Here is a 20,061-nt window from a genome sequence, read left to right as displayed (position 1 = left end):
GGTTTAAATGTGTGTTCGCTGGGCGCTGATTGGTCCGTGCCGAGAGCAGGCAGCGCTCTGATTGGCGGCCCGGCAGGGAATGCCCCTCCGCGGCCGGGCCGCGCCACGTGGTGGGAGCGCGGAGCGCGACCGGGACCGTCCGGGCCGTGCGGGACCGTGCGGGACCGTCCGGGCCGTGCGGGACCGTCCGGGCCGCGCGGGCCCGCGGAGCGCGGCGGGCCCGCGGTTCCCCCGCCCTGTCCGCTCTGCCGCGGCACCGGCACCTCCTGCCGCCGTCCCGCCAACGCTGCCTCCCTCCTGCACCTCTCCGCAGGCCACACGGCCCACGCCACCTCGCAGCAGGGATTCGGGGTACCCCTAATCCTGGCGGGATTGTAAAACTCTGCTCTGCGAAATTATTAGGCTGCTTTACACAATGTTTGGCTTAGATCTCCCTGGCTGAAATTTAAGTCTATTAGTTCTATCTTCCAAGCTTGCCTGGAGAGCAGGTAATACTCCAGCATTGCACTGAAGTGTCAAAGACCTTATGTAAATCTCCATTCCATAAGGAGGGCAGCTAAAATATTACAAAGGCAAATGACAGCCATCATTATCACCAGGAGAGCTGGAACTGCCTTCAGCATCGATTTCCTGCTCAGAAGCTTCCAACAGGACTAGTACATGCACTTTGAAATCAAGAAAGTACAATGGCAAAGAGGAACACAGCAATGAGGCAAAGCACGCATGGCTCAGGGGACCTGGATGGATGCCACTGGGATGCCATCATGGAAGTCAGAAAATTGCCACACAGGACTTCGGTGCTCCAGGACAAGCAGAACACTTCTATTGATCAATGGTGCAGGACTCCTGTTTCCTATCTGTGCTACCCCTCCTGCAGCAAGGCCCACAGAGTGTGTGTGCTCAGCAGCTGGGGCTGTGGTACTTTGCTGGCCCGAGCGCTATCGCCACAGGGGTGGCTTCCCACCCAAGGCTTATCTGTAGCCACAGGCTGCTGCTTGTCGCTTGGCATTCCCACAGTGACATAAACAGCCAGTCAGTGATACAGCTGAAAGCCATCCTTTCCTTTAAGAACAGGAAAAAACCCATCTTAAGCAAGAACCTCGTCCTTTCCAAGCTGTCCCACAGCAGCTGGGGGCTCAGAGGGCAGGAATTCAGTGTGACTGCAGAGGAGTCTCAGAAGGCAGCACAGCATTCCAGTCCACTCCCTGCTCTTCCTGTGATAGCTCTGCATTCAGGCACTTTGGGAGAAGACAGAACAAACCCAGCTCTTCATGGGCACTGTCATTTGTTACATCTGGGTCTTCAATCACCAGGCACATGAATTTTACAGAGAGGCAACCAAAACTCAAAGCTGCAGCCACCTGACATCCTCTGGGCATCACATCCATAAACATCCATGCCCATGGTGTTCTTCCACCAGGGCAGGTACTCCAAGCTCTCTGCAAAAGCACCAGAGCAGACACTGCTCTGATTTTTCCACCCCAGTTTGCACTGTACTTATTGCACAGCTGGGATGTAACTGGGGGGGAAAAAAAGATCTTCATAAATTACTAAGATGATTTCCTTCTTGCAGTAATAGGGAGCACTCTTCCTAATGTCTTGGGAAAGCTCTGGAAACGGCCTCATCTGTAGTTTTGCTCAGCTGTTGGGGGTTGTATGTTTTAAATAATGATTTTACATATGTATGTTAAGCAAAGGCACCGAGTTGGCATGGAAGCTGTGCGGGCCACCAGTAGAGGGCAAAGGAAGCCAAGGAATTCTCTTCCCCAGAGCAACAAAGAAAACAACGTCATCTCTAACTGGCCGCTGCTCCCGGCGCGGTGGGATCACACTGTGAATTAGCAAAAGATGTTGGCTTTACCCCTCAGCTGGCTGCGGCCAGAAGCCAGAGATGAGCAGAAGTTGAAATGCTAAAGGCTCCAGCGCAGCAGAGCGTGGCTGGAGCCGCCCGTCACTGTGACTCGGGACACGCAGCACATGCAGAGAGCGCTGCCGAGTCCCGTAATCCAGAGGGAGCAGCGCTAAAACCCAGTGACCTAAATATTCTCTCCCGTAGTGCCGCATGAGCAGCTCCCGAGAGCACCACGTTTTACTGCGGAAATGTGAAATTGTTTTGTGGGGGAAGGGAAGGAAGAGCGAGCGAGGCGTTGATTTGCTCAGAAAGGGTAGAAAATCGTCAAGGTAGATCTTTTCGGTCTACATGAACACTTCATCCAGGTTAAAAAAAAATTCTTATTTTATCTTTGAATTCGTAGTTTCATTTTCTGTCCAATATACCAAGGAGATGCTTGTTAAATATTGCCACCTGAGAGCAAGTTCTCACACAGCACCTGTCATATTTGCAATTTGCAAAATAAATGACAGCATTTACACAAATTTCTCATTCACAAGATGAAATCCCTACAATTTGTGCTTCAGCCACTAGAAATCAAGTAAAAACAATCCCTGAGGGTAACTGCTGGATATTACATTAAGCAACATCATTTTATAAAGTCACAGAGTAAAATGTCAGTAGGTGCTAACTGCATTTCATAGATTATAAAATATAATTACATTCAGAATTGTATCTACCAATGATTAAAAAAAAAATAAAAAATCTCTGACTAGAAAGTGCAGTGAGATCCATGAATTACATGCCAAAATTCTATGGAAACAGAGTCCTGCAGACAAATGTGCCTGTGCTAATTCCACACCAATGGAAAGCAGCATTTCCACCAGCAGGATTACTCACCTATTGCAGTCGAGGATGATCACAAACGCTGACAGGTAACTCCCTTTTCAACTCAAGACATCAAAACCCTCCCTTCCTTGTCATGGTTGTACAGAGCTGCTGAGATTTAAAGTTCGATTCAGCACGTGTGAGCTGTACTTCATCATGCCTTCATCTGAAGTGTGCAGAGGGCAATAATCAAGATAAAAGCTGCCATTTCAATTGTTCTTCAGGTCTCTGGTCTCACTTCTGTCATCTTTTTCTCCGTCTGAAGCATCACTGATTAATCTGAATTACTTAAAGTCACTTTAATTAACGTTGCTTTGTCTTTAAATAGTTTACCCTTAATCTGTCTAATCCTTTATTGGTTATATTAATCTCTGTTACATTTATCTAATGATAAAATAAGTAAACTTGCACAAGATTGTATGAGTAGTAGTGAACATCTGAAGGAATTTCATGATTGCTTACACTTCATCTGTGTCTGCCTCAATTCTGTGTGAAAGTTCTCACAAATTTTCATGTTCTTACACAACTGGGAAAGCATTTTATTGGAAGATCGTATCTTTTAACAAGTCTTCTCAGTCTGGGGGGCCTCCAGCGCTAAAACGATGTCTCCAAATGTGAAACTAGCACGAGTGGTCTCCAGATTTTAACTCATTCTTTGCAGCAGCAAGTTTCACATTAGCAACTTGTAAAACATTCGCAGGGGAAAACTCATCTGCCAGCACATCCCCTGGGCATTCCCAGGGAGGGCAGCAGGGAAATCCCCTCGCGTTCTGCCGGGGGAGCTCCGGTGCAGGAGCTCTGCAGAGCCGCGGCGCCGTGAGGGGGCGGAGGTGGCGGTGCCTCAGGGCGGGGAGGCACCGGCCACACCGGGCTGCTCGGAGCCGCCAACCGCGGAGGGACGGGACCAGGGGGCCGGCTGAAGTGAGAGGCATTCAGCAGCGGGAGCAGGGGCGGGGGTGAGCTCCGAGAACACCGTTTCACCGTTCCCCGTTTCCCCTCACGCCGAACCCCCGAGCCCGGCGCGGTCCCGCCAACGCCGCCTCAGGCGGGGGCGCGCGCACGGCGCCTCCCCCGCCCCTCCCCGTGATGCAGCGAGAAACGCGATGTCTCGCGAGAGCTCCGCCGCGCTGCCGGGTTCTCGCCGGCAGCCGCCATCTTGCGGGAGCCCTAGGTCACGTGACCGCTCGCTGCCGTTCGCCTCCGCCTTCCCCTCCCCCCACCCTACCGGGAACCGGGCCCGGATCGCCAAGGCTCGAGTGCGGCCGCCGCTTTCGGGCGGGGCCCGCCCGCTGGGACGTCTCTTATTTGAAGGACGGTGGATACGCCGGGTTTTTTTTCTTTTTTTTTCGGGGGGGGGGAGGGGACGGGGAACTTGCTACCTTCCCGTTGCCGAGAGCAGGGAGAAACCGGGGCGCGGCATGTCCCGTGATGGGGGGCGAACGGGGAACGCGCGCCAGGGCCCGGCGACCGGAACGGGGGGGGGGGGGTGGGCGCGAGACGGCGGCGGCGGCCACGTGACCGGGGAGCCCGCGGGCGGGGGGGGGCGGGTCACGTGGCGCCGAGCGCGCGCCAGCGGCGGGCGGTGGCTGGCGGGGTCACGTGGGCGGGGAGCGCGCGCGGCGCGGCGGGCGGAGGGAGGCGCGGCCCAGGTCACGTGGTGCGGGCGGCCCCCTCCTCCGGCCCCCCCCCCTCCCCTGTGAGGGGAGGGAGGGCAAAGATGGCGGCCGTGAGTTAGAGAGCGGCGGGCGGCGGGGCCGGCGGCGGAGACTTCCAGGAGCCCGCGGGAGGATCGAGTGCGACAGAGAGTAAGTCCCGCGCTGTTCTTTTGCCTGGCGCCGCGCCTCTTTGGCCGTCTCTGGCCGCTTCTCCGCGTTGTGGGGCCGCCCCGGGGGTTTCTTCCCCTCAGCTCCTCACCGGGGCCCGCGGCGGCGACGCGGGGGTGTCCGGGGAGGACCCGTTGTGCTGGGAGCGGCTCCGCGTCTCCCTCGGTCCCTCAGCCCCGGAAGGCTGCGCGGCCGCCCCCGCAGGGGTCCCGGTGGGCCGGGGGCGGCGCGGCGGGCGGGGTGGGCGCCGCCACCGCCCCGGCGGAGCCCCGGTTGTCCCGCGAACTTGGTGCCCGGGGGCGTGCGGGGGCGGCCGGCGGGGCCCCCCGGTTCTGGGGGAGCGCTGCTCTACCGGGGGCGGGCGCGGCGCTGGGTTGAGCCGCTCCCCCCCGCCGCAGCCCTGCGCGGGCAGAGCCCCCCGGGCCGGGCCGGCCCGCGCCTTTGTGCGCTCTTTCCGCGGCCGCTGATTGTTGAGGTTTGAAATGGAGAAACGAGGCGGGGGGGATGGGGGGAGTGTTTGATTTATGGTGCCGGAGCGGCTCCGAAAGCCGCCGTGAGACGGAGCCCTCCCGCCCTTCCCCCGGATCGCGGAGCTGTTGGAGGGATCTTTGAAGAGGTGAAGGTCTGGAAACAAAAAGTCGCGCATGGGACAGGATTACGCAGCCGATTCTGGCCCAACCCGGAAGTTTATGTCGGGAACACGTGTTGGTGGGAAGGTGGCGGGGCAGGAGCCGCCGACCCCCGTCTCTCCCGTCGCCTCCCCCGGGGGCTTCCCCGCCCTGCCGAGCCCTCTGGGGCCCCGCTGCTCCCGGGGAGTTGAACCGCGGCGACAGACACGGCCTCAAAGTCCAGGGACTCTTAACGAGCGCACCTCAAACAGAGGTTGCTAGGGTGAGTAATAGTTTAACGTAGAAATGCCCCTACAGTCTGATGGGGAAGAGGCCTTTTGGGTTTTTCTTCTGGTTTTTTTTTCTTGTTTCTTTAATATTTTTAGCTTACCAGGTTCCACACTGCATTTGAGAGTATAAATTAGAACTCTTGTACTTTCTTTCAGGTATTTAAAAACGTAGGCTGGTTCTACGTGTTTGATACCTGTTAAAGATGAGGCAGATTTTGTAAATGCTTGAAAAATAAAACCCTTGAATTGATTTGTTAGGTAACTCCAGAGTGAGTGAAAAAAAAATTTTAGTGTGATCAAACGGCACAGTGTGAAGTTAGGAATTAACTCAGTGGTAGACTATTTGGCTTTAGACTACCAAGACTGTGTCTGGATTAAAATTACTTAAAAACATATATTAATGTTTTGTAAGCTGCCCTCCCCCAAAATGAAAATCTGTAGTTGATGTTGTAAAGCAAGAATTGAAATTGTGTAACAGCGTGACATTTGAATTGGTATTCTGTATCTCCCTCAGAGCCATGAGATGTTATATTTGTATGCCATCTTAATATTTAGAAATAAAATGTGGGGAGTTCGTCTTTTTGTCCAGACTACTGCTTTGGTTTCAAAACTGGCTGAGAACTACTTTAAAAGCAAATTAAGCAGGTCATGGATGGTACATCTGGAGCTGTCTCCCAGGCTAAAACTAAGGATCCTAGTGCTCACTTGCTGTTCTTATTTCTTGGAGTTTTTACTTCTTAACAACTTTCACTGCTAGCCAAATTACCAGATCTAGCCTTTTAGTATGAAAGCTGATTTTATGCCGAATTATTGCATTGTTAAGTCTTAATATTTTCAGAACTTTTGAATTTCACATTTGCAGGCTGTGTAACATGGCATTTGTAAATTTTGTAGAACAGTCATTAAAAAGCTCTGAGGCAGAGTTGAAGCCCACAGTGCCCTGAAGTGTCCCTTGTGTCCTTGAAAGCTTTGAGGTTTGAGTGGTAACCTGCCTTGGAAAAGTGGGAATGACTTTTCCAGGATTAGAGTTACGGTTTTTGTGAGAATGCCTTTGTACGTGTGAATGCAAAATTAACTGCTAGTCTTGAGGTTAAAGCATGGAAGGATGAGTGAGTTCATTAATTAGGGTTCTGCTCTTTGATTGGATGGTGACTTGGACAGGACCAGAAGGGGTTGGGTTGGTTGAGTTTTTTTTTTTTACTGTTACCCAGGTTCCCTTCTGGAGACAAAAGCTGTGAAATGAGCAGAACCCACGTGGCTATCCAGAGAATCCTGTTGGGTGGGATGGGGCTCAGCAGCCCTTACACCTCTGCTCTGAGAGGCTGCAAAAGGAGATGTGAAGTTTTCAGGTCACTAATAACTCGTGCATTAGACAGACAGAGAATTTGCAGGGCAAAGCTGTCTTGTCTCTACAACTCCGGTATTTGTGTGATATTATAAATGGTTTCCAGTACAGCTCAGATGACAGGTATTCCCCAAAATGCAGTGGGAAAATCTTTCCAGTAAAAGAAGAGAAGTTGCTGAATGCTGTTTGTGTCCCAGGCAGGCATTAACACCCAGGCCTGCAGCTGGGTGCACCACAGAGCCCAAGTGTCTGAAGGGCTTGGGAATAGCAGTGCCTGCTTGATTGTGATGTTTGGTTTGGACCAACTTATGATACTGTAATTGATTATGGTTTTTAAATAAGCATTTCAGGCATGCAGTGTTACAATGTGTAACTGCCAGACCTGAAAATCAAAAGGCTTTTCATTGTTTGGGATTCTACCATTATGCTTCTCAGGGGAAACGGAGCAGGTTGCTTGACATGTGTTTTAGAATCTTTTTTTCTTTTTTTTTTGTTTTGTTTCTTTGTACCAAAGCTAAAATGGAAGGAGAGAGAGAGCCAGGTTGGCATGGATACATGACATGATATTAAACATGGCATTCTAGTTTTGTATCTTTAAATGAGGAATTATTTACATAATGTGCAGTGATCACATAACTGCCTCTTTATCAAAGTTTTAAGCTATGTTCTTCATCAGGAGAGCACCTTACAGAAATGTTTGGTCTGCTTTGGTAGCTCTTCTTGAAATAGCAGCAGTTTGCTTTTTCTTAATACAAAGAAAGTAATTAAGATTACTACCATTGAAATTTCATAAATACATTTTTTAGTTTTATTTAATAGGCTGGTTCTTGCTCAGTGACATTAGACTACCTCACTAAACATAGACAATCTTATCTGCAAGATTACATGCTCAAAACAGTTCTTTGATGAAATGTTCAGAGAACAGCTTGTAATATTCACAACTTTTTAATAAGTATTTTCTTTCGGAGATTTTGAAGATGTGGCAAACAGGTCCTTATATAGTATTGCCAAGGCTGAGCTGCAGAGCTTGATAAAGTCACTTTCACTTGTGTTAGCTGAGGAGCCTCCTACCTTGCAAGATTATGGAGCTGGTTCAGCCTGATAATGTTTTAAGCTTAACCAGCATGTGCTACAGAAAATAAAATAAGTTACCACAATGCAGCTTCTCCTGTGTTTTTTTCTTCCTCATTTAATTTCCTTGCAAAATGAAAATGAGGAGGGTGGGCAGCATTGGTGCTTGGAAGTTGCACAAAGCCTAAAATTGGTGCAAAGTATTCAGTGACTTCTAATGTAAAAATTCTAGAAGTTCAGAATTCCTTTTGTTCCAAACAATGCAGCTTTGTTCCTACTGTACAGAAACAAAATAAGTGAAACTAGTCAAACTTTCATTGTCCAAACTGACAGACAAACAATTACTGTTGTTTTACTGAGCTTTTTGCAGGGTTGTGAGCAACCATGAATTTTTAAGACTTAAAATTTGGAGTATCAGGAGAGAGGTGCAGCTGGGGGATTTCTTGTATGGAAACAGCCTCACTAGAAAGAGGTGTTTCTACACTGGAGATATTTACTCTGAAATTGTAGGAATTGCTTTGCTAGTTTCTATTGCCAGTCATTTGCTGAAAACTTTGAAATAAGCAACTGCTATGAATTGGGTTTTTTCTGAACTCTGAAACTTTTTTAAAAAAACATAATGTTTTTAAAGGCTAAACATACAGAGGTCAATGGCATCGTGGAAATGTCAAACTGGACTTCAAACAGATGGCATGGGTTGTGACACCATTGTAGGGTGGCTGGGGAAGATGTGTTTTTGTGGTGTTGGGTGTGGGTTTTTCTTCTAGCTTTGGTTTTCCTTTGAGTCTCAACTTCATAGAAAAGCCTTTCATTCCTATAATGTGAGAGCAGACTAAGAGTTCTTGAGTCTTTTCATTTTCTCTTAGTTCTCAAGTGAAAATCCCCAAGCTTCTGCCTTTTTGTGCCTCTATTTAGTCCAGTCCTGTAGCTCTCAACCAAGTTTTAGTCATATCTTCATTTAGCAGTGAGGTGATCACAGCTCCATACAGACTAAAGAATTACTTAACTGATGGATTTTCTGTTGTACTTTAAACATTTTAGTTTGTCCTTTGAGCAGAGGTGTTGCCCTGTGTGGAAGGGTGCTCATGCCTCTTTCCCAAATGGATATTGTGAAGTTATGATTTTAAAGTGTTTTGGAGCCGTTTTGGTGGGGTAACCTGTGTTAATTCCCCTTCTGTAGAGAAATTCCTCTTCAGTAGCTGCTCTCAAGTTCTGAACACCAGAAGTGCTGATAAGCAAAAATTTCATCTGCAGACTTAAACCTTCCATCCCTCACCTGTTTCTGGTTAGTAAACAATGCTGCAAGCTTCTGAACTTGGATGTCATGGTCACTGTTAAGATTTTAGTCTGATGAAAATTAAGGATTTATCCTATCTAATTAATGTGTATATATAGTCTCCTTTTTTGAGAGAGGAAGCACAATCTTTCTGGAATGAAAGTTGAAACTAAAAGTCAGGTCTTAGTACTTTTGTTGACCCGTTGAAGATTCTGGGAGACAGGCTAGTGGGTGGCGATGTCCTTTTAATGGTGCTGCCATGTCAATTAAATTAGCTAGATGACTTAATGCTTCTTAATATTTTCTGTACCTCATAGCAGCAAACAAGACCATTCTGCCAATTTATATGGTCAACTCAAATGCCTTTAAGAAAGAAGAGTCTTGTTCTGACAAGCAAGTGGTGTTTGGTGGGGCTGTGTGTAGTCAGCAGCAGTCCCACCAATTGATTGTTGCTTTGATATTGTTTGGAGCATCTTTTATTTTTTGATCTATTAAAATGTATTTTCCCCTTGTCCCAGTACGTGGCACCTGTGGTGCCACCATCTCAGTATGAATCCACAACCAAAAGGTTTCTCCCTGCTATTGCAGAGACTAAAACTGGGAAGAGTAAGAACTAAGTGCCTGAGGCTTAGCTTATTACAAGAATTACCTGTTCTGCTAAATGTGCTGAGGAATATGTGTGACCAGCCAGCTGGATGTGGCTTAGCTGTGCATGTGGAAGGGATGAGCAAGGGAATGCTGTTTTGCAGTTTTTTGAATGAACATCTAAAATGCCAACAAATAATTTTGTCCTCTTACCTGCTTTAGAGTAGGTGTTTGGCTTCATTGGGTTTTGATGTTTTAATTCCCAGTGGGTGTTAAGGGGTGTGGAGGGTGAGTGAAATAAAGATCTGCTTGAGGTGTATTTTAGACTGTATAAGCACCAGCTCAAGTTCTGTGAAAGCGTTTAATTTTTTTCTTAATACTAAGGCAGATGGGTTTCCTTCTTAAGCAAGTGAAATGTGTTATCTTCTCTCTTCATCTTTAAATATGGAGTATTTGGCTTTTTAATAAGTTTTTATACTGTCTAGAATAGCTTTTTGAAATTAGTTTTGCTTGTCCTACACATAAAGGAGTCTGTGACCTGATGTTAGTGTCCTATTTAATAAGCAGTTACATACTATAATAGTAGCACATTTGTTCTCTCCACTATGCAAGACAAAATTTCTCCAGTGAATGAATGTAACCTAATGTAATGGCAAGCAAGAAATGGAAACTTTCCTTATAAGCTCTTTATCACTAGCTTGTTACAAGATAAAGTAAATTAGTTTTAATTGTGTTTCCCTCATGCAGTTGCTTCACCAACAAAGATGTATCATTAGCATACCATGGTCTGACCATTTCTGCTCTTGGTATTTCTTGTAACACTTGAAAATGTAGTGCCTCAAAGACTAGAAAAGGTGTCTTAAGTTTATGGGTATGATAGCATTTTGTGTAGTAAACTGTTTAATTCTCTCTGCTTTTAAATGTGGTGGGTATGTTGAAAAGCCTACACATAAACAAAAAAAACAGAGCACATCTGGAAAGTGAAACTGTGTGTACAAGAGACTGCACTGTGAATGCCCTTAAACCCAGGAAATGGAGTTGTGTGTGGGCAAAAAATAAATCGGAATTGAATCTACTCGTATTTACAATTTCTTTTTTCTTTTTTTCTTTTTTTTTTTTTTCAGAGATGGTGGAGCCAGGACAAGATCTGTTGCTTGCTGCTTTGAGTGAGAGTGGAATCAGTCCAAATGATCTCTTTGATATTGACTCTCCAGATGTGGTTCTTGCAAATCCAGCACCAACTCCAGCTGTTCAGCAGGTTAAAACAAGAACATAGGGATTTGTTAGAGCTTGGGTTTGCTGGGATGGAGGGGTTAAAGGGGATAGTGTGCATGGCAAGTGGTTGAAGTATGTGGAGTTTTCTTAAGTTTCTTGCTTCATAGTACTGAGATTGGAAAATGGCTTGTGAATTAATTTTAAACTTCCATACAAGAAATCAATGTTAAACACTTGAAATCAGTACAGACAGAAATATGCTTAATTCTGGACATGACATGGGGACATAATGTCAGGTATCCATGGAAAGCTCTCATGTATTGGGATCTAGCTGCTCTGCAATGAAATACATAAAAACTGTAATGAAATGCCATGTTTAAACTCCCTGACGGCCTTCACTCTGTCAGAGTGTAGCCACTTCAGGCACAAACTGGGAACAAAAGCCTTAAGGTTTTATTCCTGCTGACTTGTTTGCTTTCTTCCCTCTGCAGTCAGTACCACTCAGTGCATTAGAGCTGGGCCTGGAGACCGAGGCTGCAGCTGCTGTGAAACAAGAACCAGAGACTGTCTCCACTCCAGCCTTATTAAATGTTCGGGTAAGACCTGAACTGCTGCTCCAGGATTTTCATGGGGAGGGGGCTTAACTTGGGCTGGGCACCAGGTGCCCACAAAGCTGCTTTATCACTCCTCCACCTCAGTTGCACACAGGCTAAAAAACCATGGTGAAAGGCTCATGGGTTGAAATAAGGACAGGGAGATCAGCAATTTGTCATGGGCAAACTAGACTCAACTCTAGGAAATTAATTCATTGCCAGTTAACAATGGAGGAGGAAAATTAGAAATAAGAACAAATCTAAAAATACTTTCTCCCCACTTCTTCCTTTGTCCTGGGCTCAACTTCACTCCTGGCATCCATGGTCCTCTAAGGGCTGCAGGGGAGTCCCTGCTCCAGCACCTGGTACCTTCCTTCACTGACCTTGGTGTCTGCAGGGATTTCTCACATATTCTCACTCCATCCCAGCTGCTGATGGTGTCACAGTTTTTGGCTGTTGTCAAGCAAATACCTTCTCACTGGCACTGCCAGTGACACTGGCTGAGCTTTGGCCAGCAGTGGGTTGGACTGGCTTTATCAGATATGGGGGAAACTGTAGTGGTTATATCTTGTACTCAGGTGATGAATTTTTCTTTTTTTTTCTTTTCCTTACCTTAAAATAAAATAAAAAAAGACCTTTTGAAATATGTACCATGTATTCAGAGGTGCTTTTTGCTCAGACTGTTGCAGCACAACATAATTACTGTGGCACCTTCAGCATGTTATTTAAGGACATTTCTTACTTCAAGTGTCTTCTAAAAACTGATGTATCCTGTATGCTAACTGAAATCTAATAAAGTTTTTTTTTACACTGTTTTCTGAACATTTCCCTGCTTCTTTGTTGCCAGCAACCACCATCCACCACAACCTTTGTGCTGAATCAAATAAATCAGCTTCCAACTCTGGGGACGACAATAGTGGTGACAAAAACGACGCCTGTCACGACCTCGAGGCAGACGATCACTGTAGCAAAGATCATCCAGACCAGCACAACCACTCGGCCCTCGGTGGCAGCACCAGCAGCTCGCAATGCCTTGACCACTGCACCTTCCAAGGACCAGATTCAGCTGAAAGATCTGCTCAAGAACAATAGTCTTAATGAACTCATGAAACTGAAGCCACCTCCTAATATTGCCCAACCAGTAGCAACAGCAGCAAGTGAGTTTTCTTTCTAATTCACTATTTATTTAAATAGTGAAATACTAAAGATCTTTGCACATTGTGGATTTTCATTGATTAGTATAATATCCTGGTAAAATGAAGTGATTCAGGAAACCTGATAAATTTCATTCTAACTGTAGTAGTGTCAGAATTCAGGGTGAAAAAGTATGAAATAACAGTTTAAAAATTAAACTAAATTTATGGCATGGAATGAGGAAAATGACAGATTGTAGCTGGAAAATTCGTAAAATTATTTTGTGAACATTACTGAAGTCAATTAGCTATGTTACTGGAGTCTCCACCAGTTCCTGTTCTAGTGTTCTATATATTCACAGGCATTTTCTGGATTTCTGTTATTTTCATTGTCTCTGAAACAAGCTTTGCTGATTTTATAGGTGTGGTTGGCATAACCTATTTTTCTGTATGCAGAGAGGGTGCAGTGCAGGAGCTTTCTGTTAGAACTGAAACAAAAAGCAGAATGTCCCTCCTGTGTCGTTGCTTTCTCTTAGGGAGTGGTTGCCAAAACCCAAGTTGGGACATGAACTGAAGTTGGGGCAAGGAGTAAAGGAAGTGAGGAGGAGGGGAGAAAGTAGAAGGGGATAAGTCAATCCTATTAAATCAAGTGCAAACTCAGAGAAGCACAGAGTAAGTGACACCAACACACAGTAACTGTTAGAGTGGCACAGCTGCAGAAAACATCCAATCTGTAGCTTCTGTGTAAAGTGAAAAGGAGACTTGCAACTTCTAGAGCTGCATTCCTTACTTGTGTTCCCGTGTCTCTGGATCTTTCCTCGTGTTTATTTAAAAAAATGACAAATACTTGTAGAATAGAGAAGCTCCTGAAAGGAAAATGGTCTTTTCATATAATTCAGGCAGCAGGAGTTCTAGATGGGAAAATATTAAGAAGTTAAATTATGCAATGCCTTTGAGGAAAACATTTATTTGTGCAAGTGCTCTAATTGTTTTTAGGGACAATTATGCTAAGTTTATTACATGCGTTGATATGATGGAAGCCTGACAGCTGCTTTCAATATTTTGCATCTATCCTTATGCAAATTATTTTAGTTGTGCACTGAGCCGTATTCCTAGTTCCTTGCAAATGTGGCTGAAGACAGGAAGGTTAATAAATGGACTTCTTAAAGGATCCTGTTACAGATTTGTTCTTGAAGCATCACTGTGCTCCTGAATACTTCAAACTTCTGTTCCAGCTCGTTAATAGGGCAGCATGTTAATCTGAGTTGATGTTTGGAGGGAATTCTGTAAACCACAGCTTTTCTTTTGCAGCTGACCTAAGTAATGGTGCAGTGAAGAAGGAGGCTTCCACAAAAGAGGTAGCAAGAATATGGATAAATGACATTAAAATGAGAAGTTTTTCACCGACTGTGGTAAGTGGCACAAATTATTCATTTGCCAAACCAGAGTGTTGCTGGCCATAAACAGTTGTGACCAGTTCCAGGAGTTACTCATACTTGTCTTGTGTGTGGTGGAACTGTCAAGTGCATCTGTTTGTTCAAAAGGTCAGTTGCTCCACAAGATGAAACTTGGTTAGATGAGTGAAGTTAACAGGTGTGCTGAGCTTAGATAGTAAATGACAATTTCAAGAAATTACTGTCCTTAGCAGAAGCTGGTGTGGGCCAAGAAGGGTGTGGCTCTGATTAAAGGTGATAAGCATAGCATTTCCTCTGGGTTAAAACATTCTCTTTTAAAACCAGTAGCAGTGAGGAAACTGAAAGACTTCCCCCTAGCATGGCTGTGCTTCTAGGCAGTTAAATTGAAGATGTAAATTGAATATCATTCAATTTTCTAAATGTAATAAAATTACATTCTGATGCTGTAAACATTTGATTTTTGGCATCTTCACTGATAGCTAGACTCAGGTTGATGTTTGGGAAGAACTGTGCTCCTCAGTGACTGCCATACAGAAGGGGGTTTTTAGATATTTCTTTTGTATTAAACATTGGTAGTTGTGGAGGATGTTTGATTTTTCTTCTGTTGAGTGCTTTACAAATACTTACATATTTACATTGGTCAGGGTCACAGTAAATGGGTAACTGTCAGGTTTCAGACAATACTGGACAGAACTAACTATTTAACTATAAAGTTGTGAAATGTTATGTTATGTGTTATGAATATAGAACTGCAGGAGACTCCAGGGAAGTGCTTGAATATGAGGGCTGTCGTGTTTTCAAGGCAATTTTCCTTAAGTTATAGTCTGGTTTTAATATGCAGTAAGAAGAATTTCTTTTTAATTCTGCTTATGTGAGTTTGGAGTGCTTGATCTCCTTGCAAAGAAGAGGAAATTCCCTGACTTAATGTCTGTAGAGGGTTGTTCAGAGTGTAAGCAATCTACATTTGTGTGTAGTTTCCCAGGGATTCACTCGTTTGTTCCCTACATGTGTTAAAACATTAAAGTGCAAGTTTGTCCTCATTTCCTTTCTCATGTTAATTTCCAGGAGATGGAATATTAATAATGTGCTGTTTGACTAACACAAGTATTTCTCAATTCTAGAAAGTGCCAGCAGTAAAAGAAGAGGAGGAACCCGAGGAAGAAGATGAAGAAGAAATGGGCCATGCAGAGACCTACGCTGAATATATGCCAATAAAATGTATGACCTGATCTTCTGTTACATCAAAAGGCTGCATGTTTTGAGAGTTAATTTATTTACTGTTGTGTAATTACTAACACAGGAAGTAGATACTGTCTGAAGTTAACCTGAATACAGTGTGGGTTTTCCTAGGAAATCTATCTTCTGTAATGCTTAGTTTTGGAAGATAAATGGATTTTTAAAAGAAGATAAATTCTTCAGTATCATTGAGCAGTATTTGTTTCACAGATAATGAGTGACGGACTAGAATCAGGCCTGTTTTTTTACCTCTGTTAAGATGCCTTGTGCCTCAGCAAAGGAAATTTTGTAAAGGAATTCAGTGCTCACTGCTACACTTGGGAATCTAGTTTGACTCTTTTGGTGTGAAATCACCCTAAGTACATTCTTCCTGCATTGTTCCTGGCTAACTACTTAGAGCTGACTCTTGGTTGTTTTAAGTGACTCTTTTACTGCTGTTAATTGCCATCTCCTCTCTTTTCTTTTTTCTTTGTTGTACCCATTGACAACGAGCTCTTATCTTGTTTGCTAAATACAGTGACCTGCTGTATAAGCAAGGCAAAATTTTATAGGGAGTTTGTAGCTAAATGGTTAATTTTTATTGTTACTGATGAGATCTGTCAGCAATTAAATCATGTCTGTTCTAAATCTTTTTTCCTCTCATTCTGCTTTAAAATGGCACAGTATAAATAGTGAGAAGAATGTTGCTTTTGTGATTCTGGCATCCTGAGGCTGCTTCTGGCCTTTTTGGGAAGACAACGTTCAGACTGGTTTTTCTCAAAAAAGTCAAGTACACAAATACTTTAATTTTCTGTAAAGTGAATTTTATCTAGTCTCATAAAAATTGTAGGAAGGTGGTGAGAAGAGAAAAAGTTAAGATTGCAGTTATAAATTCAGATTAATGTGTTCCTTCATATGCAATACAGTTTAACACTTGAGAGATTGTTGCAATGAAACATACTCATTGTTGAGTTCAGCCTGTGCAATCACAATTCTAAGTTGTTTGGGTAAATGTAATAACTTGTGCTGCAGCAACAGAACTCTGTATTTTGTTTTCATCTTCTGCCTTCCTTCTCTTTTTTCTCCACCAGTAAAAATTGGTCTGCGTCATCCTGACCCAGTAGTGGAAACCAGCTCCTTATCCAGTGTGACTCCTCCTGATGTGTGGTACCAGACATCAATATCAGAGGAAACAATTGACAGTGGCTGGTTGTCAGCTTTGCAGCTCGAAGCAATCACTTATGCAGCCCAGGTATGCCAGACATCAGCACAGCTTAAAAGCTAACAGAGAATTTAAGAAGAAAGACTAAAATCTGACAAGTGCAGCTATGTCAGTTTTACAAGGAGATAAAATAATAAGAGCTTAAAGGTTTGAGTTGCATTAGAAGATGGCAGGTGAGCTTCAGCCCAGATAAATGTGAGGTAATACACCTAGGAAAATTTCTTCTAAACCACTTCCATGATGGTGATCTTTTAACTGTCTTAGAACATGTTAGTCATTTTTATTTCTCTGAAGTAATTTAATGGCTGCAGTAGCAGCAGGCTGAGAAAGCCAGCCCTCTTGGACATCCTTGGGAAGGGAATAGAGAACAGCACTGGATGTTATTTTTGCTGCTGGGTTAAACTTCAGTGTGCCCACACCAGATGTGTGTGCAGCCCTCTGTGCTGGGGAAAGGAGGCAGTGGAGTTACAGGACAGCTAAAATGGTCACAGGAGGGAAAAGTTACCTCATGTAAAGAGACTGACACAGCTGGGACACCTGGGGCTGGAGGAGAGAGAAAGCAATGGGAATGAAATCAGGGTTAAGATAATGAAGAAGTGAGTGATATCATACAAAAGCAAAGCAGAACTTGATGGCACTGACAGGAGATAGGTTTGAAATGGGTAGATTCAGAATACTGCATTCCACAGGCTGTGGATGTCTGGGTCTTGCTGCTGCAAAAGGCTTTACAGGTGCCTATCAGTGGATTAGGAAAAGGCACAAAATACTGTACAGATGTTTAGAGCAGGTCTGGGTGCTGAGGGAAGAAAGGGGAGAATGGATCACACAATACAGTTAGGGTGCTGTGCTCTCCCTAAATAAAATCCCCTCTTCCTGCTTCCAGGAGTTTTCTTGGACCACTGGTCTCCTCCAATAGGATGTTTCTTATGTTTGCTCTTTTCTGACAATCCCCTGTGATGTGTTCTGGAGAATGGGTACAAGTTTTTTGTTCTTTCTCCTACAGCAACATGAAACATTCCTGCCCAATGGAGACAGAGCTGGATTCTTGATAGGTGATGGTGCTGGTGTAGGAAAAGGAAGGACCATAGCTGGAATAATCTATGAAAATTACTTGTTAGGCAGAAAAAGAGCAGTCTGGTAAGTGTGTCAGGATTTGTTAGAGCAGACACTCCAGTGACTCTATGACAAATTCAGGGTCATCTGTCTTCTGACAAATGTTCTACTGCCTTTTGACCTGCTGTAACTTACAGAATGTGCTTTGTTTTGTATCTTCAGGTTTAGCGTGTCAAATGATCTGAAATACGATGCTGAAAGAGATTTGAGAGATATTGGAGCAAAAAACATATTGGTGCATTCATTAAACAAGGTGTGGAAACTTTTTACTATGTACAGTTGAGGCAAACCTTTAGGTACGCTTGTGTGACAAGTTGTGCGTGTTGGCTGTTTTAAGAGCAAGAATGTACTAATTTCAATAAATTTGCTGTCTAGGTCTTGTTTGACAGGCCTAAATCTTACAAAGACCCACACAGAGCTTTAAGTTAATCATGTAAATAGGCCCCTTGTAGGATTAAGTCTTGGCATGTGTGCTTTTTTTTAAAAAAATTACACTTCAAGCCGCTACTGACACTACTAGTAAAGTATTTTCTAGAAGCTGAAATATTCTTTACATCTTTAAGGCATTTGAATTTTTTCCTTTCTCAGTGCACATTTTATATGCAATGTATTTTATGTGTAATACTTGAATAATGGACTTGCTCAGTGATTTATTAAAGCAGCAGTGGTGTGTGCAGTTATTTTTGGAGACACTGCCTCTGCTCTGGATTAGCTGCTTAAACTGTAAAGTGTGATTGCTGGTTGAATTCACTGAACTTAAAAGTTTGGTTTAAGTTGGTATTTTTGCTTTATGAATTCTTAATTTCCAAAACAAGGCTTTAGAAATCATCATGTGTGCTAGCAGCAAGTAAATACACTTGAGGTATTGGCTCTTAAAGGGATACATTGAAACTAAAATCTCAATTGTATTTATACTAAGGAAACCATGTAGCCAAAGAATGTGGCTGCTAAGCTTTTGAAACCTCAGGTTTAGTCTTCCTTAAGTCTATGTTTAAGTAAGGCCCTATATAACCCCTTAACCACATTGCCATATTAGCTGTGCCCTGATCATGATGTGAGGTTATGGGTGGCTCCAAGTGTTCACACCTTTAAGTTTGAGACCACCAGCATCCCTTAATCATCTGGTAGGTGGGATTGAGGAGGAGTATCCCTTGATTAATTTCTGTAATTTCTATTTATTGCAGTTCAAGTATGGGAAGATTTCATCGAAACATAATGGAAGTGTGAAGAAAGGTGTCATCTTTGCTACCTATTCTTCTCTTATTGGGGAAAGTCAGTCTGGTGGTAAATACAAAACCAGATTAAAGCAGCTTCTTCACTGGTGTGGTGAAGACTTTGATGGAGTTGTATCCTTTTCCTGGAATTCATTTGATTATAATGAAATTGCTATTTAAACTTATATCTTTAAAGAGTTTTAGGTATTCTTAATTTGTAATTGCAATCAGTTGTGTGCATGCTTTGACATTACACTTGCAGTTTCAGAGACTTTGTGTCAAACATTGCCATCAACTTGTCACACAACTCTGGTACAAGAGTGAATTATTTGTTTTTTTCTGTATCAAACCTATAAAACTAAACTGTTATCCTTAAGAACATAAAGTTTACACTGATATTTTTTACGGACTTATTCAAATATATATTTAGAGTATCCACCAGCATTTTCAAGAACTCAAGTGTGGCAATTTACTATCTAAATATTTTTCCAAGGTTTTTAGTTAAAATGACTAGTGTCTTGAGTTTACAATTTCCACCTGCCCCCTGTTGTAAGTAGTAGATTTTCTTCTCTTCTGTTCTAGCTCCTCATTCTGTACATTAGTGGGACAAAGCTTTTTCTTAATTATGGTTCAGATCGTATTTGACGAGTGTCATAAAGCAAAGAATCTGTGTCCTGTTGGTTCATCAAAACCAACAAAAACAGGTCTGGCTGTATTAGAACTTCAAAATAAACTTCCAAAAGCCAGGGTTGTTTATGCCAGTGCCACAGGTATGTACTGCTGGGTTTGTATTAAATGTTTCTGGATGGTTTTGCTGGCACTGGTACAGATTTATGTTTCTCTTTTTAGGTGCATCTGAGCCAAGAAACATGGCATATATGAACCGTCTTGGAATATGGGGTGAAGGAACTCCATTTAGGGAATTCAGTGATTTTATTCAGGCTGTTGAAAGAAGGTAAAATTTCAAAGACCTACAGCAGAATGCACAGGGTTGTGGCTGACTGTACTTCCCAGTTCCTTGTCTTTGCTCTCTTGTCCTTTGCAAGCATGTCCTGTCACACTAGGAACTCTGGCTTCTAAATCTAGCAGAAGCGTAATTTATCATAAGTGGTGAAAAATAAGATGTTTCCTTTATTCACAGAAAATTTTGAGAGCTTTAAAAGCTTTCTGGGAAAAGAGGCCTCAAAAATGTGGGTGTTAGGAAAGCAAGATACTTTGCTGCTC

At 43.7% G+C, this 20,061-nt stretch overlaps 1 protein-coding gene across 2 annotated transcripts in view; it reads left to right on the top strand.

The window, feature by feature from the left end:
• The first annotated feature begins 4,358 nt into the window (after positions 1 to 4,358).
• SBNO1 (strawberry notch homolog 1) overlaps positions 4,359 to 20,061 on the top strand; it is a 30,841-nt gene continuing 15,138 nt past the window's right edge. The window contains exons 1-12 of one of the 2 annotated variants that reach the window (XM_030285506.4): positions 4,359 to 4,524; positions 10,842 to 10,975; positions 11,424 to 11,528; positions 12,373 to 12,682; positions 13,970 to 14,070; positions 15,195 to 15,291; positions 16,380 to 16,540; positions 17,514 to 17,647; positions 17,786 to 17,876; positions 18,808 to 18,969; positions 19,472 to 19,607; positions 19,687 to 19,792. In XM_030285506.4, the coding sequence (XP_030141366.1) occupies positions 10,844 to 10,975; positions 11,424 to 11,528; positions 12,373 to 12,682; positions 13,970 to 14,070; positions 15,195 to 15,291; positions 16,380 to 16,540; positions 17,514 to 17,647; positions 17,786 to 17,876; positions 18,808 to 18,969; positions 19,472 to 19,607; positions 19,687 to 19,792 (1,535 nt within the window). In that variant the 5' untranslated portion in view covers positions 4,359 to 4,524; positions 10,842 to 10,843. Of the gene's footprint in view, positions 4,525 to 5,038; positions 5,434 to 10,841; positions 10,976 to 11,423; positions 11,529 to 12,372; positions 12,683 to 13,969; positions 14,071 to 15,194; positions 15,292 to 16,379; positions 16,541 to 17,513; positions 17,648 to 17,785; positions 17,877 to 18,807; positions 18,970 to 19,471; positions 19,608 to 19,686; positions 19,793 to 20,061 lie in introns of those variants that run through there. The other variant, XM_030285507.4, reaches the window with a different exon arrangement.

Source organism: Taeniopygia guttata, chromosome 15 (assembly GCF_048771995.1).
Source record: "Taeniopygia guttata chromosome 15, bTaeGut7.mat, whole genome shotgun sequence".
NCBI classification, from domain to species: Eukaryota; Metazoa; Chordata; class Aves; order Passeriformes; family Estrildidae; genus Taeniopygia; species Taeniopygia guttata.
The sequence above is the reverse complement of the archived record's forward strand: the minus strand, read 5'-3'. Positions and strand labels throughout refer to the sequence as shown.